This window comes from Alosa pseudoharengus, unplaced genomic scaffold (assembly GCF_046254945.1).
Source record: "Alosa pseudoharengus isolate Yale_2024_CS ecotype anadromous, Long Island Sound unplaced genomic scaffold, YU_APseudo_1.1 YU_APseudo_1.1_scf_25, whole genome shotgun sequence".
In the NCBI taxonomy this organism is placed as follows: domain Eukaryota; kingdom Metazoa; phylum Chordata; class Actinopteri; order Clupeiformes; family Clupeidae; genus Alosa; species Alosa pseudoharengus.
Genome location: NW_027468696.1, coordinates 2501 through 30380, shown reverse-complemented (window position 1 = coordinate 30380; position 27880 = coordinate 2501). Strand labels below are relative to the sequence as shown.

The 27880-nt window shown below is 40.4% G+C and overlaps 2 protein-coding genes across 2 annotated transcripts in view; both read right to left on the bottom strand.

Moving 5' to 3' along the window:
- Positions 1–14666: 14666 nt before the first annotated feature.
- On the bottom strand, positions 14667–15993 carry LOC143099128 (uncharacterized; the record flags this gene model as incomplete). Its single annotated transcript, XM_076262210.1, has 4 exons — positions 15485–15993; positions 15275–15403; positions 14987–15180; positions 14667–14814 (listed from the first exon to the last, which is right to left on the bottom strand). Coding segments are annotated over exons 1-4 (684 nt in total), but the record flags the coding sequence as incomplete, so codon positions are not given.
- Positions 15994–27294: 11301 nt separating this feature from the next.
- LOC143099127 (meteorin-like protein) overlaps positions 27295–27880 on the bottom strand; it is a gene marked incomplete at its 5' end in the record, with an annotated part of 1603 nt that continues 1017 nt past the window's right edge. The window contains one exon of the mRNA XM_076262209.1: positions 27295–27880. This exon is cut by the window's right edge and continues 351 nt beyond it.

Genomic DNA, 27880 nt, shown 5'->3' with positions numbered 1-27880 from the left:
TAGGACACAGAATAATGTTTGTAATGATACCAGTTAGGCCTACGTTCAACAGTAACATAAGTGTAATTAGCTATTCATTGTCGAAGGTGCATGGTGAAGTGAAATTCTTACTTTGGAAAACAAACATTTGCCGATATCATTGGATAGAGAATAGGCCTAGGCCTACTTGTTTATTTTTATACGTAGGCTAGCCTACAATGGCCAGTTCAGACAAAGCCGAAATTACTCATTTTGAAACATTTGTATGGTTATATTGCTTGACTTCCCAGAGAATAGGCTAGGCTACCGCTGATGGGCCTAGCGGTCTTAGGCGTTCAGTGTGGGGTATAAACAAGCTGAGAATTTAGCGGTGTAATGTCTGCCTGTCACAGACGTGGGGAGCTGAAGCTTGGGATACAGTTACTACAGTAACAATATTTTATTTTACTTCTTATGGAATATTTTTTTTTTCACTTTTATAAAGGCTTTGTATGAATGCTAGTAGTTGATTATAAAGGCAACTTTCTGTTGCAATATTCTGTGTGTTCTGTACTGCAAGTAACTTGCCAGTGGTTCTCAAAGCCAGTGGTTCTCAAACTTTTTCTTTCATTCCCCACTTTGATCAAGGAGGCATTGACTGATGATAGTGGAGATAACGTGTTATCCCAAAGCCTTTGCAAGTCAGCATCTCCGATTAAAAATATAAGTTTTCGATGTCCCAAACGGAGAGCCATACTTTATTGTTTTAACAATCTCTATGCTACTCACCAAAATGTAGGCATGGGAACATGATGAAGTATCGAACTGTCGTGTGTTAAATTATTGTGATTACGAGCCAGTGGTTTTCAAACATTATGCGTGACTCGGACATCTATGCAACAGACTCATATCGTCCTCGCATTCGCAAAATGAGGACATACAGACTGCTCAGATAACAGGTGTACCTCCAGTTATGCACGGTTTTAGTCAAGTCATTTAAATGTGCTGGTGAAACAGTTGTGTACTCTATTGTTATTTAGGCTATTCACCCACGCCGTCAATTCTGTGGCGCAGGTGCGTTAAGGCCGGCTGATGACAGCCGCTGTTACGCAGCAGTTATCAGTCCCCTGTCCAAGAGTTCGAATCTGGGTTAAGCCCTTATTTTGAGAAATGCTGAATAGACCACAACCAATTTCAATTCTTCAACACGGTCACCGTTAGACTAGAGGGGAGAAAGAATGGGAAAAGATCTGGGCACAGTTCTTCCAGAGCTTCGTGCCAAGTAATAAGCGTTGAGTCGAGATGTTTGTGTGAATGAAACGAAGCGTATAGGCCATAGTGTGACATGCTTAAACCAATGGTCTAGAGATGACGCCACAGGGTTTTATTTAAGAGAGCCTACGTTTGTATGTAGGCAATTTATATTCACAATACTTAGTCCTACTAAAATAAATAGTATTTTATTTGTATTGGTTGTTTAGAGTAACAAAAAAATCAGTCGGTCTTAACGCAAGTTTACAACCGGCAAGTCTGTCGGACTAAAAGGGGGAAAAAAAATATTTGGGTCGGTTCGGTTTGGGTCGGAAGTCAGCCAAATATGAATGTAATTCTGCGGCATAAAGCAGATGTATTTGTTTATTGTACAGAAAAATAAAAATGACATGTCAAGCAGTCAATTGACTACATTGCAGTCAAGAAGTAGGGCAAATTAATTTACGAAACCAAAACGTGGGTCATAGTTGTCTAAGCCTCTATTGCGTAGCCTGTTAAAAACATCGCCAGATAATATTACATCGCCAACAACATTGTTTTCTGCAGAAGCCTACCCAAGGCTACAGATTAATTCTGAACAGTTATTTCTCTACTGGCTCAATTATCACACCACTGTTTTGATTTGCGTAGTTGCATTACCCCCAACACTGACAATAATGTAGACAGCAAATTTCGATTTCGATTTTCGTTACCACCGTGTAGTCAAGCCTTGAGCCATACCCAAGTAGCCTAAATCGAGATAATGTTTAATTATGCATGATTTATTTTGTTATTGAATTCGTAGGCTGGGATTACTCTCGGCAAGTCTCCTGCTTTTTCAGAAGGGTCGGCAGGCAGAGCGATGTACAGTGGCAGAGCGACGCACAGTGGCTGAAAGTGGTACTAAAGCTTCACGCAGCTTCACACCTCGTAATGCGTGACTGAAGTGGTCATTTGAAAGCCCACTGTATTATTATCAATCATGTCTACTGCTCAAATCCAAGATAGATTTAATGTCCTGAGTGCAATATATTCCTTAAGGTAGCTCAAAATGACATTATTGGGTGAAATACACCAGTATACCCGTAGGTCCAATATTTGCAAATGTGATATCTCCAACATATCTCAGGGCTAGAAACAGTCACTTGGATTCAAATAATAAGAAATAAATCTAAATAAAAGTTGTAACATTTTGGTAGCCAAAGGTCAAGGTCATTGTGACTGTATGTATATCCCTTTGTGGTGGATAAATCTAAAAAAATCCCTGACATAATTTCATATGTGATACAAATATTCACTTTGACTCACAGATAACAAATATTTGAATCTGGTGGTCAAAGGTCGAGGTCAAGGACCTTGCATTCCTGAGAAAATTATATCATAAATGCCTGGATGTTTTTTTCAAATTTGGTACAAATATTCACTTGCACTTTTGTCTTCGTCATTCATCAATGACCTCCAGAAGGCTCAACAGTGGTATCTGGCATCTCAGACCCAGCTCCCTCCACACTCATTGTGGTTGTCTACCAACCAATACCGACACATTTTTTGGTAATTGTCTTCTTTGCTATTGCCGTTTATGATCCGATCAGCAACACAGCCAAGCAAACTGCAATCCCTTGATGCAGGCGAGCACCCACAAATACCAACAAATTCTTTAGTTAATCATATGTTTTGCTGTGGCCATTTATGATCCCATCAGCAACTATACAACAAACAAAACACCAACCCTTAATGAGGGCACCAAGAAGCATGGGCGTAGATTTAGGGTGGGACGCTCATGACTAGTCCTAACCAACATTTTAAGATGACAAAATTGTCCCCACCAATATTTAAGCGAACTCATTTGTGCTGCTGATCATTCCGACAGCCAGCACGACAGTACAAGAAACGTCGTCATTTGATTGGCTGAAAAACCGAGGGGGAGGGGGAAGGGTTATCTGACACGCATGCTGCTCTGTTGGTAGTCAAGCGAGCAGGTGTGTCAACGACAACAGTAGGCTAAGTTACCAGGGCTGTCTGTCAATACATAGGCCTACCCCATGAAAGGCCAGAGTGAAACATTTTGATATTCCCTTTTCCCTTCAGCATACATACAAACCCCTTTTTGTGGTGTGTAGATCAGCTATGCCACCCAAGAAGAAGAAAGGGGACATACGAAGCTTTTTCATAAAGCAGAGAGTAAGCAAAATAACTAGCCACACAAGCTAGCAGTTGTAGTGACCAGGCTTTCAAATTATGCAGATTCTATTATGTGGAAAAATAGTATTAACTGGTGATAGCATATGTTACCCAGGATATTGTTAAGGATAAACCTAGCTTCTGTAATCTTTCAACCAAGGTCAGGAGTATTTATTAGGGGTCTGCAGCACGGTCGCATAGAAGTCGCGCTATCACAATAGATGCTATTACCAAGTCACTGAATGTTAATTAGCCTACCTTAAGTTAGAATCTTGGAAGTCACAATAAACATTTGATCTGGACATTTTTCGTTTTTATTCTGTTTATGTTATGAATTTCTGAGTGTAGCCTACACAATGCAGAGAAATAAAAGGGAGACCCAAATTCGTTTGAAGGACTGTCATTGCATTGTTATGACACATGCTGTAAAAACGTGTTATGTGAATAAGTTAACACTGTTGGTTATTCAAATATAATAAATCATTATTTGATGAATAATATCCAAATAACACTATATCATGTACAATATGGTAGGAGGGTTAAACTCGCTAGCCAAAGGATAGGCTACAAAATGAATGAACCACGTTGTATGCAGGAAAGACAGCATCAAACCACAACAGATGGATGGCAGGTTGAGGAAACAGCATCAGGGCTTCAGGTGAGGTTCTAATTATTAGCCTATGTCAAATTGTCAATTCAGTTGGAGTCAGCAGCATTGCTGTACAATATGATGAGATGGAGTAGATTCACTTTTGATATTCTGTAGCCTATTGCCAACAGTCTGAAATAAGAAAGGAAATCGCCATTAAGGCACTGGTATCTTACAGCAAAAAAATTCCAATTCCAATTAAGCAAATTAAGCAAATATAGATATAATTTTGAGTCGCATAAATTCATAGACATATTCAATCCTAAACTATGGTGCATTTCCATACTCAGTAACATAAATAAAATACTATGTAACTATATGACTATATGATATATATATATGACTATATAATCTGGGCAAATTTAAGATATGCTTAGCTTAGAGAAACAAAATTGGCATCTAGTGGTCAAACATTTATTTACGTTTAAACAATTGTTTTCGTCTGCACATATTTCTCTCCAGTTGGAGATGCTTTAGCTAATAACTTTAGAGTACTATGAATAATGAAAGAGGCTATTGTCTATTGACAGTAGCCTATGACTCTTGTCAGTAAAAGTTAACTTTTCAGCGGGCGGGGTGGGGGGGGGGGGGATTGGATGTCCCCACCAAAGCTGAGACCAAACCTACGCCCTTGCCAAGAAGCACCACCAAAGTCTTTGGTCATTCCTTTTCTTTGCTCCCACAGTTTCTGATCCAATCAGCAAAATAACCAGACCAACTCTAAGCCCTTGATGTGGGCACCCACAAATACCTACACATTCTTCAGTCAATCCTCTTCATTGCTGTGGTGGTTTATTATCTGATCATTAACATAAACATTGAAACACTGCAATATGAGCCCACTTCATGCTTTATGCACAACATAGTCTCGCTTAGTAGTGCTTAATAACCTACAAGAACATGTTCGGTTCCGAAAAAAACCTTCACAACACTTTAATTACGACTGCGCTGCGTTAGCTACAGACCTTCAGCTATCTTCAGTAGGCTACCTACTGTAGCCTATGTGTATGGAACAGTCTAGGGATGCATTTCATGGGTGCACTGTTTGACATGTTAGTTACTGTAGCTTACTCATTTGCACCACTGGTTAGATGTATAACGGTATTTCACTCGTGCAATGACAATAACGTTGAATGTAGGCCTACTCTAATCTAAAATCTTAGACATATGAATTAAACGTGAATTAAATCTTAGTGGAATAAAATCTTCAGCATATCTCCTACTTATTCAAAAATAAATGAACTGACTTCCAATGCATATGTGTAAGAAAAATTAACAAAAAAATCCATGGCATGACCTGTCTTCCTGATAGGCCTACCAGTTGAAAAGTCGAACTGCATGGAACTGTCAGGGATTGTTTTTTTGTTTTTACAAAAACACAACCAAATAACATCATGCTGATAGCTTTTGTTCATCTCAAACACAATGTAGCCAGGTGAGATGTTTGCAACTACACAACCTTTTATCAATCCAGTTGCAGTAGGCCTAGATCCCAAACACAATTGATGAACTGCCTACTTGTGATTGTTTTTAGAGATTTTAGAGGTTTTTTATCGATGCTACAGAATTTGTGGCTGGTGCTACAACGTTTTTAACCTCTGTAGCACTAGTGCTACTTGCAAAAAAAGTTAACATACAGCCCTGCTGCATTACATGATTATTTCTGAGATTCTGATACATTTTTAACCATGACCTATGCATAGTTCTGGTTTGAAAATGTATTTCTTAAAATAATCACTTTATGCAGTCAGCTTAAGATGGCTGCAGGCGGCTTATCACCCTATTGATTGGCTTTAACCCTAGCAACCACCATAGCAACTGTTAGCATAGCAACCACCAGTACCCTAGCAACCATTTTAATTACCCTAGCAACAACCTAGAAACCACCCCTGTAATGTCAACCTAGCGACCACCGTAGCAACTAGCATGATTGCCCTAGCAACCAGCATAGCAACCACATTATTTATGCGTTTTGGCTTATTGAATGGTGCGTTAATGCAGATAACTTTGGATCCGTGTGCCAATTTTCATAAATGAGGTACCGTTGAAATCCTTGGATGAAGCCGAGTTCCATGCCCCTGATCAAACCCACTCGTGCAGTTCCTCGGAAACGCAATTCTAGTTTGTTATCATTGTTTGGTTTTGTTTATAAAGCACATTGAATGACCTCTGTGTATGAAATGCGCTATATTAATAAACTTGACTTGACTTGACTTAACCTGTTAAGTTTCAGACCATTCATTCAAAGCATAGAACTTTTCTGGCACATTTCATGCTTGGCCAGATGGTGGCGCTATGCTAGCCATTTGAATAACACATGTGCACATCATCACAATAATGATTTCCAATATGTAACAGAGTTAAAAAATAAAACTTTATTTTATTTGCAATAGCTTCATGAACCTTCACCAAATCCTGATTTATTTTTGTTTCCCTATATTAGTTTTAGATACCCTGGAAATCCAGAGTTCTCGCGAGAGCACAATGGAATTGTCTCTGCGAGACACTCTGGCAAAGAGCAATGATGCACGTTACTTTTTCCCCAACATTCCTGGGAACCAGCTAAACTGATGAAGACAGCGCTGCAACGTTGGAGGACAGTAACATTGGTCGTAGTGTTATCCCATTGCGTCGAAGTCCGAAATCATTCAAAGTAAACATGGTCTAGTGTTATCCAATCGCGTGCAGTGAGATTTTTAAATGCATGCTTGTTGCCGCCCCTCGAGTTAGGCCATTATATTGCTCTTTGCCAGACCCTTAATCTTTCTAGATTATCTGGGTCTGGATTTTCCAGGCTAAATTTTAGACTAGAGCATTGAGAATGCCCCTTTAAGAGACTAAGTTTCGTTTTGTTGGCATCTCCGTTTTTTCCTCAGTCTGCGGTTGCTGATCTGAGGAAAGGTACACTTGTTTGTTAGCTGCATTATGAACATTTGTTTTAACTCTATACAATCCATATGTATGCATTATAATGCAGTCATAAGGGTGTAGGTAATGTTACTCAACGTGCAACCTGAGATACATACAGTGTGATTTTGTATTTCATGCATTTAGATTAAGTACAGTTTTCTTTGCTAACAGGCTACTGATATCCCGTGTGTATGAAGACTGCATGTCACAAGTTTTCTTGTTTTATGTCAATGTGTACAGGTATGTCGAACTCAGTGTATGTCTTTGTTATAAGGTGTTTACTCTGGTTGTTATATAATGTGTAAGTGGCATTGCTGTGTGTTTTAAGTGACACATTTATGTACAGTAAATTTTGTTAATGCTCATGTAGACCTAGCGTGCTCGTAACACGTGTAGGTTAAGTTTATCGATACTGGTTTGAGTCTGCGGTTGCTACTGATATCCTGTGTGCATGTCACAAGTTTTCTTATTTCATGTCAATGTGTACAGCTCCACTTCGATGGAATAAAGCAACCAGAACACCGTGCATGTAGCCTGGGAAAAACCCAGACGTACTTCCGGCAAATTCGAGATTCGCTCTGAAAGTCCGTCTGGCCAAGAACCCATTCTAGCCCATTTCCAATTTTCCTAGATTGAGGCACCAATCAGAACCCTTGAGGCGGGCTTTACACGGTCCGTGTACCATTCGTTCTTTTGAATTTCAATTAAGAACGAAAAACAATAAAATGGGAAAACAGTTTGTTATTTCATTATTCCGTTTTAGTGTCAAACAAAAAAATAGATTTCGACCTCTATTTCCAATATTTAATTTAAAGTTTATTTCAAATATACACCAATCAAAAAACAGTCCTCGTGCCTATTTCAATTTGGATATTTTATTCTCTGGTTTCTGTGCCCCGGAAGTAATGCTGCTTAGGTCGCCGCGTGTGAATTCAGTGTCAACTGAACAAAGGAGAGCTTATCGCCTGCTTCTTGTCATGGAGTCCAGCAATTATTTTCTAAGACGCGAAAGTAAACGCGTCTCTATAAAAGAAGAGGACATGTTTGTCCACAAAGTTGCAACGATATTTCAGGTAAGTCTTTACGTTTTTTTGTTGAACATTATTCTCTAACTGATCGCTTGCGTAAGTGCTGCTACTGCTGCTCCTGCAAACATGCCACTTTGACAGTGTAGTGGCCATTATGACTGACGTTTCTCTCCGGGTTTTGGAAAACTAGGTCATCATTGTTGTTTATATATACTATATATATGTCGGCCGGCTCGGCCCTTTTTGAGGCTAGATAACGTAGCTAAATAGAAGGGAGAAATCATTAGCTTTAGCTTTGTCACTGCTCGCCGAGCAGAAAGGATTGGAAAAGCAGACAGTGTTAGAGATCGGAGTCTTTGGTTGAGTAGTTATACCAGTGATCCTCACTATTTTTTTCACAAGAGCCACATTGGCAGTGCAAAATCAAAAGGAGAGCCACTTTTACAACATGCCACCTTTGCAAATGTGCATGTTTGCTGCTTCCTCAGACTCATTTTCCTCATCCACTCCACTATTCGTTACAACACTGTATGTCTATCCGTTTGTTTTTTGAGCTCGTTTCTGTCCCCTTTTTTATTATTAAAAACCGGTCCATTTTGTGTTTCACGCTAGCGGAACTAAAGTCGCCTGGCTGCAAACGTGCGCTGGTCAAGGTTTGTAAACAATGCCACATGGCATGGGGCTGTGGGCTGTCTTGCCAGGTTTGACAATACCCCCTTTAGGAAGCACCATTAAGGCTTAATAACTTCCTTTCACCTTCATTATTTGGATGAAGGAAGAAGTATAATTCAGATGTTTGCGTTTTTGTGGTGCAGTATTGTATGTTTATGAAGCACATTTGAAAAAAAATTATTGGCTGTGTTACCACCATGGGTTACCACATACAGTGGGTCCCATTTAGAAGTGGCCACTTCATTCGCACTCTTCGTGATGTATTACAACTTATCGCCACGAGGTGGCAGTTTAAGTCCGCTGTAGCATTGCCAGTAAACAGGGCAGCGGAATGCATTTAACTCATTGAATGCCAAGCTGTTTTCCTAGCTTTGTCCTAGAGTGCCAGCAATCTAGACCATTGCTGATGATTTGTGTACAGCCACAGCACATTCTGTGTTATAGCTATGAACACGTACAATAGCTCGATTAAAAGGTGAAACTTTAAGCTCTCAGTGCGTGCAAACCGTGTATTTCTACACGCCTCCGTTCCTGAGAAATCCCAAGCTAAACAGTGGCTAGTTTTCATCAAAATCGCTGTTTTTTTCTAGAAATGGAGATAAACGTCTTTCATGAAATATGAAGTGTTGCCTGTTACTTACTCGTGTAAACATTCCGGGAAGTGATCAGTGAGACCTGGCGAGACTGCCACCTCGTGATAGACCCACGAAAATGGCCTGGTTTTGACCTGACGTGCATGCGTCACTGATTCGACCCAAAGCGGCAACCGAGTTATGATAAAATGTCCAGATAAAATGTCCAGATTCTCCGTTTTCATGAGTTTCACGATCGTCATATAGTTCATTTCTATTCATCACAGAGTTCCCAAAATCACATATAAGGTGTATTAGAGTGTCTAGTTTCGTAATTTAAAAAAAAAGCTAAAAACGTAATATTACGTTTTTGGCACTCAACGCATGGGAAGGAAAAACGTAATATTACGTTTTTGGCACTCAATGAGTTAAAGGCGTTGCAAGTGGCAGCTTGAAACTCTTTGCACCTTTAGGTTTTTAACTCTGGGTTTGGCCAAAATTTCGTTTTTTTTCCTAGACTGCACAAGTTGACACAAGCAATATATAATTTGTTAATATTTGTTATTATTAACTGTAACCCACCCTCTGAAGCCTTTTGTTACACATAAACATACATTTTGATGACCCTGACATGTTCTACATTCTTAATAGCAGTCCTGGTGCTTGATTGAGTCCTTGATTCATTTAAACTTTAAAAGTTATTTTGAGTCATTTGAAATAGGTGTTAGCTGAGCCGGGGCCCCGCGCCACCTAACCTGTAGTAGTAGTAGTAGTAGTAGTAGTAGTAGCAGTAGCCTGGAGACCCATAGGTCAATGGTTGTTCTGCATTTAGGCTAATCACTGATAGCCTATGTTGTCCCGAGGACAAAATTGTGCGATAAACACCACAAAATGAAGTTGTTGTATCTCTCCCCCTGTCGACTTCTCCCACACGGATTGTCCCGCAGGAAGAAATGACGCCCTGGCTGTCAGCAGACGGAGGAGCACACAGTCTACGAACACGCAACGCTCAGCTATAAGCTTATTCGATTTTAAATGGCTGAAAACCACTTTATATTAAGTTTTAATGAATCAAAAAATACCTTCCAGGACTACTATTAAGGATGTAGAACACATCAAGGTCAATAAAATGTATTTTATGCGTCACAAAAGGCTTCAGAGGGTGGGTTACAGTTAATACTATAGTACCAATATTAATATTGCTCCTTGATTAACCTTGCACTATTTGTATTTGTATAGGTGGTTGAGCATACCCTCTACCTGACTGACGACACAAATACGGCGATTTTCCCTGAGGAAAGTGATGGCCATTTCAGTTCCATGGCGCTCGTGGACAAGGCCCACTATGAGGTTTGCGGCGATAGTATGGAACTACCTGGAACCCAGGCAACTAGATTTTCTTTTACCCGGCCATCGGCCACCGCAGCATCTGGCTCAGCCTCTGCTTTAAGGGCCTCTGCAGCAGCAAGAGCTTCCGCAGCAAAAGCCCTTCAAAGGTCAGTATGTGCACATTTGGGGGCCTACATTTTCTACCACAACTACTTGGTGGGTGGTTTGAATGAGCTTGAACTTGAGTAAAGAAATGGAACGTCTAAAATGCAGCGAGGTGGTAAGCTTAGATTCAAGGGTGATGGAAAAGTAAACACACTCTCAAGCTATGTCTCTTATTTGTTTAATGGAAGCATGTCCCAGACGGACGCGTTTCGGCCTATGCCGTCAAGACGCTGAAGACGGCATAGGCCGAAATGCATCCGTCTCGGACATGCTTCCATTAAACAAATAAAGAGCTATAGCTTGAGTGTGTTTACTTTTTCATCACCCAGTATTCCCCTTGTTTTACGCATCCAAACCCCATTTACTTTAATTGAGTGCAACTTTCTCGCTCATCTAAGCTTAGATTCAACCACTGTCCTAGAGAATATATGCTGTCCTCTGTTAATGTCTGGTCCTTCAACCATAATAAAGTAAATTCACATGTCAAAGGACTTAACTGTATGGAATAGTCTTACACTCACATTAAGTTGTTGCAATTGTGTGTGTGTGTGTGTGTGTTTATTGAACTAGGGTCATCTTCATCGCAAACATGACCAATGGCAAGCCAGAGCCCAGTCAGTCACTGGTAGTGCGATTTTCTGAGTTTGAGGCCTCTGTTGAGGGCATACTTAGCAAAGTTAGTAGTGCCCTTGGAGAAGAGGAGACCTACGTCCTCACTGATGGCCAGGGAAACACGATTGTGGACTCCGAGGGGACCAGAGGTAGGCTATTGTTAAATACTTTATGTCTGAAGAACATCATATGTCATTAGCTGAAAGACTTGCTCTTAGCATGGCCATTGCCAGCCAAAGGTCATCTCAGTCTCATTTGTATCTGGAAGCATATTTGTCACCTTCTATTTCTAAAGGCCTCCACAGATCACAAAATGTATTGTCTCCACTGGTTACACCTAGGAAATTAGGTCAGTAGATAGAAGGGAAAAGGGCATTTATGTTTTAAGCTATATCATGGTAACGGTAGATGGACTGAGTATTGGGGTTCAGTGTCTTGCTCAATGACACTTCGATACGGACAGAGAGCATGCGGGGCTCGAACCAGTAACCCTCCTGACTCTTGCTCGCCAACTCTGCCTCTGTGCCACTACTGCCTTTCATGTCAATAACATGAGGTAATTCTGAAATAAATGATCTTTTTTACAGGATCTGCATTTTGGAAACAAAATGCACGGAAAATATATGCTGTGAAGGAGGAAGACTTGAGGCAGCATTCTGCACCCAAGAGACGAAGAACAAGGTACTTTAATAGAAGTTTTAGTGTGCTTTGCAGAGGCAAACAATACTAATGAAATCCCTCTGTTTGTGTGTTTGTGCAAGACAGCCGTGAGAGACCGAGATAGAGCCAATGTGATAGATGGAAATTGTCAGTTAAAGCTGTAACTTTGACACCACATTCTAGATACAGTATTTTACAACTTCTACTGCTGAGAGGCTTGTATTAAGTAAGTTTTCTACACTGTTTTTAACGGATAACACTATTTTGACCTATTTTTTGTGTTGTTTGCTCTGTCTGCTTTTCAGTCGCCGTGAAGATACAGGCCTTGATGAAGTGAAGTGTCAAATCGAGGAAGTTGTTCTAGCCTCCCAGGGCCTTGGAGAAGTACTGGAACAAATCAACAAGCTGGTGCAGTCCGTGGGCTCCGATTGTAGGACCGTACTGTCCCTGACGTCAGCCCAGGTTGATGCAGTTAAACACGCATTTGCGTGTATAATTTGTACAAGTAAGGCTTTAAGTAAGGCTTTATTGTGAATGTAATTAGTGTCTACACGTCCTTCTTTATTGTAACACACTGATTCACTAGGTGCAACACCCAACCAGGTCCGTGTAGACACTAATTACATTCAGAATAGCAGCAGGTTCAAACACACCTGGCTCCACAGGAAACAAACAAGCCTACCGAGAGCCTTTTCGTGCACCTAGCGCATTGCATGAATTTACATCAACCATTGGATAGTTTGAAATGCAGTGTACAGCTGATGTGAAAGATCCCACCACCCCATATAACAATCAGACAGTATTATATTTTAAAGATTGTTTCCATTATTTCAGACCCAGTCACTGACCCATATGTGTCAGTGTGCTGCAACAGCATCATAGGCTGTGGTGCCTGTATCCACAGACTGCAACTGGAGAACACATCCTGCCCTAAATGCAGGGCGGAAAATTTCAATCCTCACAAGCTTGTTGGCCTGGCTGAAGTCGTGTCGGCACTGGGGGATGTATTGAAGGAGTAAGAATAAATGAATAGATCTATTCATGTTTTATTTGAGAGTTAAGCACAGCACTTTATACTTACGGTAATAGATTGTATTGTATACTTAATACTCAGAATTGATGTTTTATTGTTTAGCAATGATGCCACTGCAATTTTACAGTGTATGTTTCTTCTAAAGTGATATTCTGCTCTATGAGAGAGAGTGTTCCAATTGTTATACAGCCTTTGTATTTTTGATACATGTTGCATTTCATTAAAGACAAAAAAAAGGGCAAATCTGGTGTAAATTTGACTCATTGCCCTGTTGTGGGCCACCTGGTGCTGTACATTGGAAATTTAACAAGAAAATATGGCACAACATAGACGGAACTATGGGAAGGGAAGTAAAGCTGACCTAATGGGCAACAGAATCAAAGGTTCTATGTCCCATTAAATCAGCTTTACATCCCTGTCCATATTTCGGTCCAAGCTGTGCCAAAATTCCTTGTTCAATTTCCTATGTACAGCACCAGGTGACCTCAAAGGTCTATGCATCAATCTACACCAGATTTGCACTTTAAATGTTTCTGTCCTATCAGAGTAAGTGTTCCAATTGTTAAACAGCCATTGTATTATGTATTTTTGATGCTGCACTGCCTTTATTTTTGATACTGCACTTCCATTAATCCATTAAAGAAAAAAAGAACAATCTATATTTTTTTATTTTTACACAACAGGCAAGAATTCTAGCCATACACTAACAGCTGGGTACGCAGGTGTATTTATATCTGCCTTCGGGTAACATCTATAAGGTTGCACAACGCGTTTTGAAGCGGTATGTAGTTGTCATTTACAGCATCATTAAACAACACAGAGACATCAGGGTATAGGTGTGTAAACATCTCCTCCGCACGACATTTGTCCTCCTCAGATGGAAAGGGGTCATTTGCAAATTCAGATGCCCAAGTCAGCGAGGAACCCAACTCCGCTTCATACATGTTTGCCACGATAGAGGCACTGGGAAGCAGCGCCTCTGCGATTTTGACAGGACAGCCACCTGCTGCCAGGTCATTGGGTATCCCACGTCCTACAACAAGGAAAGAGGAAATGAGCAGGTGTATGGATTTGAGTAGGATTGACAAGGGCCAACTTGTAATGGCAAAACAACTTCAATCACAGCATAGCAACTCGGATGTTATTGTGTGTCATGTTCCTACTTGATGTTGGTCTGATAATCCAACAGATGAGCTACCATTGCTGAAATGATTGATGATAATTATGTTAAGGGTGACGTGAATAGAACATGCTGTTTGGGCAACAAACACTCAGTATTACTGATGGGCTACTGAGGATGACTGTGGGCTGCATATAGGCTACTACTGATAATGCTGTAGTTGTGTTAGGCAGTTTAGCATACCTGGCACTCTGTGGGCATTCCATGCTTGAACCATTCTGCATAAGCCAATCTCACTTAACGTGCGGGTAAGGTTTGAGGTGCAGTATTTGGTTAAATCATCCTCCATATCAATGAGTTCTTGGTCCTGCAGCTGAATTAGGGCTTCTTTAAGTGGATAATTAACTCGTTGGTTTACCTCTGACCATATCCTCTCCACGCGATGATTCTGTTGATAGCAAAAAGCACAGTGATTATAACTATTAGTCATATAAATCCAATCCCCAATCCATATGTGCATTATTTTACCTGTAGATGTGGTTTGTCTGTATGGTGGGGCACTGGTGTTGTGTCTTCGTCCTGATAACCTCTCTTGCATGTACAGGCACATGTAAAACTCTCTTCCATGATCAACGCGGACTTGATCCCACATCCCATGACGGATCACTGCAGATCTGGAATAAGGTGCAAATGAGGTTAATATGGCACTTAAGCGTAATTTTTTCTTACCCTGCATATTAAAGCACTTTAACATGATATTATGCAAACTATTTTGAGATTTCCCATTAAGAATGAGAAGCTTGAATTAGAGTGTTGTGTGTGTGTGTGTGTGTTAGGCTGAGTCACCTGTAAACTTCCTCATAGATGACAAGGTTGTTTTTAACAGGCATACTGGAATGAGCGACTATGTTACCACTGTAGCCATCCACGGCTAGGACATGAGTCACGCCAAACATCACTAATTTTTCATTTTGGTCCATATGTAGTTTATGGCCCATGTAGCAGCCTTGATAGGGGACAGGATTCAGATTTCGCGCACCCTGTTTGATTGGACATCGTCACATTAATGCACACATATCATGACATGTTATATTAAGAATATGGTGACAAACAAAACAAAGAGAGCTAATTAACCTGACATCGTTGCTCATGGTACGGCCGATGGATATCTCGCAGTACCTTCCCGACTCGACGTTCTGCTGCATGCACTCCCCTCGACGCCAGGTACCCAGTCGTGAACTTACGGCCATACAATGGGCCTGTCTGGTGATGAGAAAACATGCCTTTGTCGATCTGATCCTAGGTCTACTACATAGCCAGACAGATAACGTGAAATATACATACCTCACGTATCGAGCCCATTACAGCTCTTTCCAACTCTGCATCGATAACGAATCCTTTGCGTCTTAGGTTGTGTTTCTCACAAAATCTTCGAATACTCATTTCTGAACACATCTTAATTCCATTTTGCTTCAGTGTGGTGGAGATTTCCGCATGTGTTTTGCCTGCTCCAAACAACTCTTTGATGTATTTAGCATGGATCTCGATGGCAGCCATGGTAGAATATCATCCACTGATACAGACTGATGCATTCAAAAACTTAAAATACGCGCTAAGCAGCATATCTGCATAACTTCCGGGGCATAGAAACCAGAGAGAATAAAATATCCAAATTGAAATAGGCACGAGGACTGTATTTTGATTTGTGTATATTGGAAATCAACTTTAAATTAAATATTGGAAATAGAGGTCGAAATCTGTTTTTTTGTTTGACACTAAAACGGAATAATGAAATAACAAACTGTTTTCCCATTTTATTGTTTTTCGTTCTTAATTGAAATTCAAAAGAACGAATGGTACACGGACCTTACACGATGACGATAGCGCACCCTGTTGAAGAAGCCGGGTTTTTAAAAAAAACATCAACGATGGCTGCTGCAGCTTGTTTGAAGCTGATATCATGTTGGTTTAAGACAGGGAGTTAGAAGTTTCTTAACTGCTTCCTTATGTTGGAATATGCAACATTGTACAGACATGTATGTAAGGGATAATTATGTGATATCTGCAACAGTGGTAGGCTACTGAAAACGGTTTGATATTCTGTTCATTTATAGGACTACAGTAGCTGGACACGTAGCCAACAGAAAACACATAAGCTACTTTTGAATTGGTGTGCTATGCGAGCATAACTCGAATGCTACACTACAGTGTTTGCCTTGAAACAATTACGAGATAATTGCTTTGAACGTTTCAGTCTCTCGTCTCCCATTCCTGCTTTATATGTCCCGGTCAGCAGAGGTGGAAAGTAACAAAATACATTTACTCACGTTACTGTATTGAGTAGTTTTTCTGTGTATTTTGTATTTTTTAAGTAGTTTATAAAATCGGTATTTTAAATTTTACTTGATTACATTTTGAGTGAAGTATTGTACGTCGCTACATCAAAAATCCCATCCGTTACTTGAGTAAAAAAAAAGACTAACGAAAACGGAAAGGGAGAGAAAAAAATCGCAGTCTTTCTGAAAGTGATGGAGACTAGATCACGAAATGCATCAGATTAGCCTAACATATGAAAGTGTATTTTCCGCTATTCCAATCGGTTGTCTCAGTTCGTTTTAGCACTAATGATTGCGGAGATATTTAAGCAAACACCATGGGATTTCGTGTTTTGACGTTTGTGCTCACCTTTCTTTGGAAAGAAGTTTATTAGCAGTTGTTTCCCCTCATTTTGATGTCTCTCTCTTTCCCTGTTTTGGCCTTTGTTTTTAGTAACCTGACTTTGCTTTCTTGGAGAAAGACATTGCACCAGCAGCAAAACAATTAGCAGTCCACTACTATGCTCCACTACTATGCTATGCTAAAAGATAGACTACCTTATGAATCGTGCAGGCGGACTAAACCATTTAGCTCTTTAGCAAGGGAGAGTGAGAGTGACCTTACAGTTTTCACTATGTTTTGTATACAAAATCCAGTCAGTCAAACTTTAAATTTCGTCTGACATTCATTTTGACATTTAATTTGGATGTTAAAATATTCAGGTAAAATAAATAGGCCTATATGGTGGAAATGAGTATTGAACGCTTATTTCCACCCCCAGTAATTAGCCTAAACTTCCAGTGAGTCTATTCGAAATTTTCACCACACATTATATTAAAGGGGTGGTTCAGGATTTTGGACATAAGACCTCATTTCCAAGTAAGCAAGTGTGATATTTATCAGTGGAGACCGTTTTCAACACGTTTCATCCAGTCCTTCTAATTGCAGAGTTCGCAGGTGCTAGGCTAGCGCAAGTCAACGGTATGTCCTAGCCTGCCACTAAAAACAGTCTTACCCACTCCACAGTACACCCGAGGCAAATAAATGATAACGCCAGACTATCGATGTAAATGTCTGTATTGATACTGTTATTTCTAACGTTATTCTATCCTTGCATTTCAACGATAGCATTACATTTTGAGGGACTAGTTTCTTACCACGACGGAATTATACTTGCTCCGGTTAGTAGTACTGCGCCGAAAAGTAAACAGTAAAGCGCACTCCAATGGGGATACTTAGTAGTAGTCTTGGTAATATCAGTCCGCTGCTGAGATGCAAAATGACTACTACCAACTTCAGGGACCAAAGTATAACTATTGCAACGCGATGCGAGGGTAGTTGTATTTCTAACACTATTCTATCAACACAGACATTTACATCGATTGTCTGGAATTTGCCTCAGGTGTACTTTGGAGTGGGTAAGACTGTCTTTAGTGGCAGGCTAGGACATACCGTTGACTTGCGCTAGCCTAGCACCTGCGAACTCTGCAATTAGAAGGACTGGATGAAACGTGTTGAAAACGGTCTCCACTGATAAATATCACACTTGCTTACTTGGAAATGAGGTCTTATGTCCAAAATCCTGAACCACCCCTTTAACACACATATAAAAAATCCAAATATAAGAGTTTTGTGTACTAAAGTGGAATGTTTATGTGGCCTGTAACTGTTTTTTCGGCTTTTTAAATAATACACTGTTGAAACTACTCAGCCCCTGTGTGCGATCTCCCTTTTCTTCACTAAAGTGGAATGACACAGGAAAAAAGTATTGAACGTGCCTACTGAAATGTCTTCAATACTTTGTGGAAAAGCCTTTGTTTGTAAAGACAGCTTCAAGACATTTCCTGTATGACAAAACTTATTGGTCTCAGTATCAGGTCTGATTTTGGCCCATTGTTCTAAACAGATTCCAGGGGTCCCTCTTGTGAATCCTGATCTTAGTTACTTCCAGAACTATTTAATTGAATTGGCTGCCTTCAAGTCTTTCTGGAGCTTTCTCCGAGTGGTCCTTGGCTCTTGGAATTGACTATCCTTCTGACTCCCTGGTCAGAAATATTACGAGGAGATCCTGTGCATGGTTGATGATGCAGTGATGTTTCTTCCACTTGCAGATAATGGCTCCCATGCTGCTTACTGGAAGATTCTGATGTTTTGAAATGCATCTGTAACCAGTTTCATTGATATGTTTTGCAACAATAAGGTTGCAAAGGTCTTGGGAGAGCTTTTTGCTTTTATCCATCATGAAATGTTTCTTGTGTGACACCTTGGTAATGAAAAACCATTTTATAGCCCATCAATATGTAGGCTACTAACCAAGCTTATATTAATTTGCACAGATAGAAAGGATAACTACTCTCTATACAGATTCCAGCTCATTCCTTCCCTTTCCTTGCCTTAGTGCTTTTTCTTAGCGTGTTTAATACTTTTCCCCTGTGTTATTCCACTTCATTACATGACTACTTATGGAGTTGTTTGGATTTTTTATGTGTGGATTACCTGAGTTATTACTAATGCCTGGTGAAAATGTTGTGCCCCCTGTATTCCACTTTTCACGGGCCCTCTCCTCCATTGGGGCCCTATACTTCCCACTTTCCCCCCCAGTACGACGCCCTTTAATCTGCTGAACCTTCTGCTCGTTTCCAAATATAAAAAAACTCTCTGCAACTCAATATTGGCCTGCCTGCCTCAGCTGCCTGTGAGGGGCTTTTCAGTTGTGCTGGATTACTGTTCACTGCAAAGCGACCCAAGGATGAGTGCAACTAACTTTGAAAATCAACTACTGCTCAAACTTATAGGAGAACTCCGGTGATTTTTCACATAGATCTCCATTTCTCAACGTCCTTTTCAGGCAAGTACCTCCACTCGGCTGCCATATTGCAACACTTTTTGGGCACTTATCGTGCATCTATTTCAGCAGAAATGCGTGTGCGTAAGGTTTCACGACACCAATCTTGCTCCAGCAGCGAGATCACAACAGATGATTGGCACGATGTCTTCACAGCACACCACATGATTGGCTCAATGTATTTTACAACACACCACATGATTCGCTCAATGTATTCACATGTCGACGTTTTGCCGCGGAAGGGTTGTGATATGTGTAGACATATGATGTGTAGACAACTGCCATATTGGCGTTACAAACTAACCCCATGCATTACTAAGGAGTGCTGTATCTCCTCATTAGAAAGTCTTTGGTACCCCCCCCCCCAAGTAACTTTTACTTAAAGTACATTTTAAATGAACTACTTTTTACTTTTACTTGAGTACATTTTCAGATTGGTATTTTAACTTGTACTTGAGTAATATTTCATCAAGGTATTGGTACTTTTACTTGAGTACAATATTTTCGTACTTTTTCCACCTCTGCCGGTCAGCCAGAAAGGACGAATGAAACAAAATGCTCGTTTGAATGTGAACGGTTTTGTTCAGAGCTGAAAATGCAATTGTGTTTGACAGAGGGCAGATGTAATAGTGACAAATATTAGCTTGCAGTGTGGCACGATGTCTTTGTAAATTAGCCTACGTTTAATTAAAAAGTGGTTAATTCTTCCTGGTTCTCCCTACAACCAGACAGTGTTGCAAATTGTGTGCTTCCGTCACTCTGTCTCTTTCGTTGCTTTGATTGGTTTTTGGCCTTTCCTATTGCCAGTGTTGGGAGTAACGGAATACATGTACCGGCGTTACGTATTCAGAATACAAATTATGAGTAACTGTATTCCGATACAGTTACAAGTTAAATAGTTGGTATTTAGAATACAGTTACATTGTTGAAATCAATGGATTACATGACGATACTTCTCTGTTTCATAAGTTTGTTCACTCTCTAAATAAATTAAGGCAACTCCATTTCCCAGAAGCTCCTGAAAGCAATCTATGATGGAATTGTTTACATGTTTAAATCCAAGCCCCGCCGTCTTGCACTAGCCTCAAAACGCAGCCAGTGCGCATTATGGACGCGTCATCGGAGACCCTGAAATGAATGTTTGCACAGCAAATTATGAGTAAAGTAAGTGGAGGTAACTCCTGTTCCTCACTGATCGTGGTTCCTGATGTCTGTTCAAAGGATATTTTCCCAAGTATTAATAGCTCTGGGCCCACTTCCCCGAAAGCATCTTAAGCCTAAGAGCGTCGTAAAGTCCCTCTTACGAATGTCTTAAGATTTGCCGACTGTTTCCCGAAACCATCGTAGCTTAAGAGCGTCGTGAAAACACTCGTAGATCTACGAGTGCTCCAGAGTACTCGTTACCGGCTAAGAGCGTCTTAACAGTACTTCTCACTGAGGTCACCAACAGGACATACAGAGGAATTACAACTTAGAATACATAATCCAATTTACGTTCCCATTCTTTATTGTGTTTACCTGTGATGAATCAGATTTTAGCGTGCAAAATAGCCTACATTTAATGGTCATAATAATGTGATGAAAAGCGGACAAAAATGCAATCAAGTTATGAAACGAGACGTTGTCAGAATAGTTTGACATTATCTTTGCTAAGTGAATATTTTATTAGGCCTATGAGGTAAAAAGCAGAGAAAGCAACATGTGGTTTAGTCTGTAGCCTACTGCATCAAAATGTAAGCCTACACATTTCCTCTCTTTCTTACTTGACTTCTTTCTTATCTTCAAACGTGTTCTTAAGTGACTTAAGTGAGTAGGCTAGCATATTTTAACGTGCGATTTTTGATTGTCATTACGTGATCACGTTCATTTTGAGAGCGCTGATATACAGTAGCCTAGCCCATAGTGTTTACATTTACAAGTCATTTGCGTTCCACCTGTCATATGCGCCCCTCACTTGTAGGCTACTGGGTTGATGCCACCGAAAAATCTCACAGGCACACCTTAATTATAATTTCTGGCTACGCCCTTAAAGTAGCCTATTTATTTTGTTTGTTTTAATTAGCCTAGCCGCCTGCTGTAGTTTTAGTGGTCACCTTGCTATTTTAAAGTTGTATCAGGTAGCTTAGTTGCCTTTACATTCTCCTGTGGGCCTAACACTTCAGCCATTTGGAACAGAAGAACACACCAGAATAGGCCTGTTTAGTAGGCCTAAGCAGGATGGCCGCATTCCTACACTTGCGAAAGTAATCTAAGTATTCAGAATACGTTACTCAGATTGAGTAACGTAACGGAATACGTTACAGATTACATTTTTGGGCATGTATTCTGTATTCTGTAACTGAATACGTTTTGAAAGTAACCCTCCCAACACTGCCTATTGCGTCTGAGGCATTTTGATCGGCGTCCGTTTGGGAACGCCCTTTGGAAATGGGCTGTGAACGAACCTTCCCCAGACCCACTCTCAGTTACGACTGAGAAGGGTCTGGTTTTAACTGGGCTACCGTGCATGGTCATTCTTTACTTCAAAAGCAGACTCACACAGAACACAACGCAGGGCCTGTTACATATACCTACTAGGTTTCAAATAAATCAGTTAAGGCATTGCCCATTCTGACACATATCCTGTTTGGCCAGGTGGTGGCGCTATGCCAGGCAGGCCAGTTGGGTTTCTGGATATTCTCATAATTTTAGACTTTGTGACACATTTTCTGTTTATGTGCAAGATATTAAAATCATATATGCTTGATACGTATTACAACGTATCAAAAATCCCTTCGCAATTTAACATCAGCGTCATCTTGCCATCATATTTGCCAAATTTCACATGAATTTGCTAAACCGTTTAGGAGTACAAGCTCTTGTACATAACTGCTTTGCATTACGCCTGATGTGTGTGCCAAATTTCAAGACTTTTTGCCCATATTAACCACCTCAAAAAAGGAAAACGCTCTGAGACAAAGTTAAAATCAGAATAAAATAATAACAATAACTAGAATATGTGGTAACACTTTATTTTAATGTGTGGCTGTTACAGTGTACCTACCTAATTAAGTACAGTGGTGCAACCTGTGTAACAACATGTACTATTAGGTACTATCATTTTACTTGCATTATGTATTTGTGGGTACCTACATATAGTTGTTACATTGTAATACTGAGTGCTTTTACAAAACTTTCCCAATTTGCCTAAATATTCATCACAGGCAGAGAGCTGACCTGAGACCTGCTGGATGGGGTAAATCTGGTCATGATAGATTTGATATACAAACCATTCTTAGCTCCAGTCAAGGCCTCATTGTCTTCAGTGTACATGTAACAGCTGTGCTGCTACAACCTTGTTAGGGCCCGAGCACCGACGGTGCGCGAGGCCGGGACAGCCTTGCGTACCGAGAGGTGCGAAGCCCTATTGTTTTTGGAAAGATTATTATTATTATTTGTTCACCTTTTTGCTATTTTTGAGGTGGTTAACATGGATGAAAAGTCTTGGAATTTGGCACACACATCTGGTATCACAATGGCTACACAGGCATAAAGGCTTGGCCCCGGGCGTGGCCCAGGGACTCATTAGCGCCCCCTTAGGTGATTGATCCAGTGGTTGGCACATACTTTTAGCTACACACCAAATTTGGTAGGTGTGTGTATCTCCCCAAGATGAACAACTTTCGTATGTACAATGCATTAGCCACTCCCAACAGGAAGTGAGGTATTTGGGATTTTGTGCGGACTAAAATGTGATGAATTGTGATGCTAAAAGAGGTGCTTCCCATTGGTAAAAACGCATGAAATTTGGCACACACATCAAGAGGTACTGTGAATACACAGGGGAAAAGCCTTGGCACTGGGCTTGAGCGAGGAACTCTATAGCGCCCCCTTATGTCACTGTGACTTGTGGTTGGCATATAGTTTTAGATACACAAACCAAATTTGGTGGGTGTGTGTAACTCCGTCAAAGTGTGTTTAACACCCAAAAACAATCAACTTTTGTATTAACATGCCATTAGCCACGCCCACAGGAAGTGAGGTAATTAGGATTTTGTGCGTTGTGGACATGACCAATTTTAATGTACTCCTCCTAGATGGTTGATCCGATTCATGTGAAAGTCGGTATGCATGATGCCAATATGCTTCTGATTCTAAATTGTGAAGCTTTTTCTGATATGTTGTAATTTGACAAAATGGCGAAACTATGAATTTTAATACCCTTCCACATAAACAATAAATATGTCTTAGGTCACCATGCATGGCTTGAAATGTTTTAAATTTCACAGGTTATTGAAAACCATGGTAATGACAATATTCACAAGCCCATAATCCATATTTGGCATAGCGCCACCCACTGGCAACAAAAAGAATGACAAGAACACTGATGTCACATGATAGATTTGTGTGAATGTCAGATTCATGTGAAATTTGGCAAATATGATGGCAAGATGACGCTGTTGTTAAATTGCGAAGGGATTTTTGATATGTTGTAATATTTTATGATTTTAATATCTTGCACATTGACAGGAAATGTGTCATAAAGTCAAAGTGCATTGAATGAACAATCTGAAACTTCTCAGGTTCATAGATATTGATTATGAGAATAATCAGAAACCCTATTAATAATCAGAAACCCTATTGGCCTGCCTGGCATAGCGCCACCACCTAGCCAAACAGGAAATGTGTCAGAATGGGCAATGCCTTAACTGATTTATTTGAAACCTAGTATGTATACAATATTGGAAATCGTTATTGTGATGATGTGCACATATGTCATTCAGATGGCTAGCATAGCGCCACCATCTGGCCAAGCATGAAATGTGCCAGAAATGTTATATACTTTGAATGAATGGTCTGAAACTTAACAGGTTAATAGATATTATGATTATGATATCCAGACACCCAATAGGCCTGCCTGGCATAGTGCCACCACCTGGCCAAGCAGGACATGTGTCACAAATTGTTAATGCCTCAATTTATTAATATGAAGCTTGGTAGGTATAAAATATTGGAAATCATTATTGTGATGATATTCTGTAATTCAGATGCCTAGCATAGCGCCACCATCTGGCCAAGCATGAAATGTGCCAGAAATGTTCTATACTTTGAATGAATGGTCTGAAACTTAACAGGTTAATACACCGTGTGCACAATTATTAGGCAAGTGAGTATTTTTACCTTATCATCATTTTTATGCATATTTCCAACTCCAACCTATATAAACCTGACTGCTAATTGGATTTATGCATCATCAGTTGATGTGTATTTGTGTAATGAGGGAGGGTGTGGCCTAAAGTGATCAACACCCTACAATCAAGGTGTGCATAATTATTAGGCAGCTTCTTTACCTCAGACAAAATGGGCCAAAAAAGAGATTTAACAGACTCTGAAAAGCAAAAAAATGTAAAATGCCTTTCACAGGGATGCAGCACTCTTGAAGAAGCAAATATATTGAGGCGTGATCACCGAATAATCAAACGTTTTGTTGCAAATAGTCAAAAGGGTTGCAAGAAACGTGTGGAGAAACAAAGGCGCAGAATAACTGCTAGAGACGTGAGAATAATTAAACATGAAGTTACCAGGAACCCATTGACCTCCAGTGCGGCCTTATTCCAGAAATGCAACCTACCTGGAGTGTCCAGAAGTACAAGGTGTTCAGTGCTCAGAGACATGGCCCAGGTAAGGAAGGCTGAAACACGACCACCACTTAAGACTCATAAGTTTAATGTCAAGACTGGGCCAAGAAATATCTGAAGACAGATTTTTCAACGGTTTTATAGACAGATGAGATAAGAATGATTTTTGACGGACCAGACGGATGGGCCCGTGGCTGGATCACTAATGGGCACAGAGCTCCACTTAGTCAGACGCCAGCAAGGTGGAGGTGGGGTACTGGTATGGGCTGCTATTATTAAGGATGAGCTAGTTGGACCTTTTAGGGTTGAAAATGGACTTAAAATCAACTCCCAAAACTACTGCCAGTTTTCAGAAGATACTTTCTTCAAGCAGTGGTACAGAAAAAACTACATCCTTCAAGAAGGCCATGTTTTTTATGCAGGACAATGCTCCATCACATGCATCCAAGTACTCCATTGAGTGGCTAGCCAGCAAAGACTTTAAAGATGTCAGAATAATGACATGGCCCCCTTCTTCACCTGACCTAAACCCATTGAGAACTTGTGGACCCTTCTTAAATGTGAGATTTACAGTGAGGGAAGACAGTACACCCCTTTGAACAGCATTTGGGAGGCTGTGGTTGCTGCTGGACAAAATGTTCATCATCAACAGATCAAAAAATTAACAGACTCCATGGATGGAAGGCTCATGACAGTTATTGAAAAGAAGGGTGGCTAAATTGGTCGCTGAATATTTCATGAAATGTCAGAAGTGTTTATTTGTACATTTTGAGTTGTTTATTCTTACTCTTAGAAATGAAAATAAACAAGTGGGGTGGGAAAATTTTAGTTTCTTATTTAGTTGCATAATAATTCTGCACACCAATAGTTGCCTAATAATTCTGCACACATAGATTTTCTTCTGAGAAAGCCAAAACTCACTTTCCCTTTGTTAAATATTCAGGTTTGAGGTTTAATAACATTTTTGATTGACTGACATCATTGTATTTGTTCAACTATACAATTAATCTTCAGAAATACAACTTGCCTAATAATTTTGCACACAGTGTAGATATTATGATTATGTTGATATCCAGACACCTAATGGGCCTGCCTGGCATAGCGCCACCACCTGGCCAAGCGAGAAATGTGCCAGAAATGAGCAATGCCTTAACTGTTTGATCTCAAACTTTATAAAATATTGGATATCAATATTCTGATGATATTAACATGTGTAATTCCCATGCCTAGTATAGCACCACCATCTGGACAAGCAGGAAGTGTGTCAGAAATGTTCTATGCTTTGAATGAATGGTCTGAAACTTATCAGGTTAATAAATATTATGATTATGATGACATCCAGCCACCCAATGGGCCTGCCTGGCATAGCGCCCCCACCTGGCCAAGCAAGAAAATGTGCCAGAAAATTACATGCAACAACAAATAGCACACGCATCAAATATGTACATTTCACAAATGCACCGCGTCAGTGCTTTGTGGGATTCCGAAATGTCACGGGTTGCGGACCGGAGGTGCTCGGGCCCGCCATTGCGGCTATATTTTTTATTATTATCCTAAAACCAGTCATTGTAAGTAGGATTTGAAAAGATAGATAGTGAAATACTTCTCGCACAGCTCTCTTTCCAGGGCAAAGCCTGCGGTCCTGTAGGGAAACTCGGGGTAATAGATTTTATTAATAACTATTTTAGATGTTAACCATTTTAAAGATAAAGAGATTTTATTAATAAAGGCTAACTTGAGAGTGAGACTTGTTTCTTATTTCTTATGACCACTCCCAGGTCAGTTTGAACACGGCCACTGTGTTTCATAGTGCAAGTAGGGGAAATGCACACTGCATCCATGCTTCACATATGCATTTCATACTCACACACAATCTCTGATGTTTACATACAAAGAAACCACACAATTACATTAAATCAGGAGATATGTATTTCCATTTAAAACACAACAAATGAATCCCCTACACACAGAGACAAGACACCAGGGTTGTGCACAATTCAAATTGCAATTCTGCTTCCTGTTTGCTACCTCAATTGAAATGCAAGTGAAATTCAAGCATTGAATTGGAATTAAAGAGCCAGTTTCAATTCAATTCTGGAATTTTGCACAAGCCTGCAAGACACACACACACGCATTCACAAAACTGCAGTCAAGAGAAATGACCAGATTACTGTACATGAAGCTCTTTATAAGAGCGGGAGAAAGATTCCTTTACAGAAACACCTTTGCTGCCTGGTTATCAGACACACACACATACTCACACACACTCAAAAACACAAGCACGCACACATGTACGTATTTGAGTACACACATACATTGCCACACACAAACCAGCCATCAATTACTGTTCAGCCTTCCTGGTGTGAAGCCGTCTGGGCACCACAGGACCTGAGCACCAACGGCCAAACTGGCTTTCAGTTCAGTTCGGTGGCAGTTCAGTTTGGTTCAGCTCAATGCAACACATTTCTGGGCTTGCTTGGCCTCCACAGTGACCCCTCATTCTGTGACTGAACATGCCCCTCCAGTATGTGTCTGTACAGGCTGAACATGCACCTCCAGTATGTTTCTGTACAGGCTGAACATGCCCCTCCAGTATGTGTCTATACAGGCTGAACATGCCCCTCCAGTATGTGTCTATACAGGCCGAACATGCCCCTCCAGTATGTGTCTATACTGAACATGCCCCTCCAGTATGTGTCTATACAACATGTGTTTGGACCGTCTACTCCTTCTCTTTGTGTCCAACACAATCTGTGGTTCCACAGCCTGCGTTCATGCTGAACGTTTCTGGATCACTAAGACCACTGTAGTCTTGTCAACATTGTATCCATCTGTAATCGGGCACCTTCGAAGCTGTCTTTATGGCATACAGTTTTGGCCCTTTCCAGCCCCACGTAGTACTCCCTCTCACTCTGTGTCTGTAGTGCACAGTTTGTCCCTCTCAGGCTCCCGTAGTCCCCT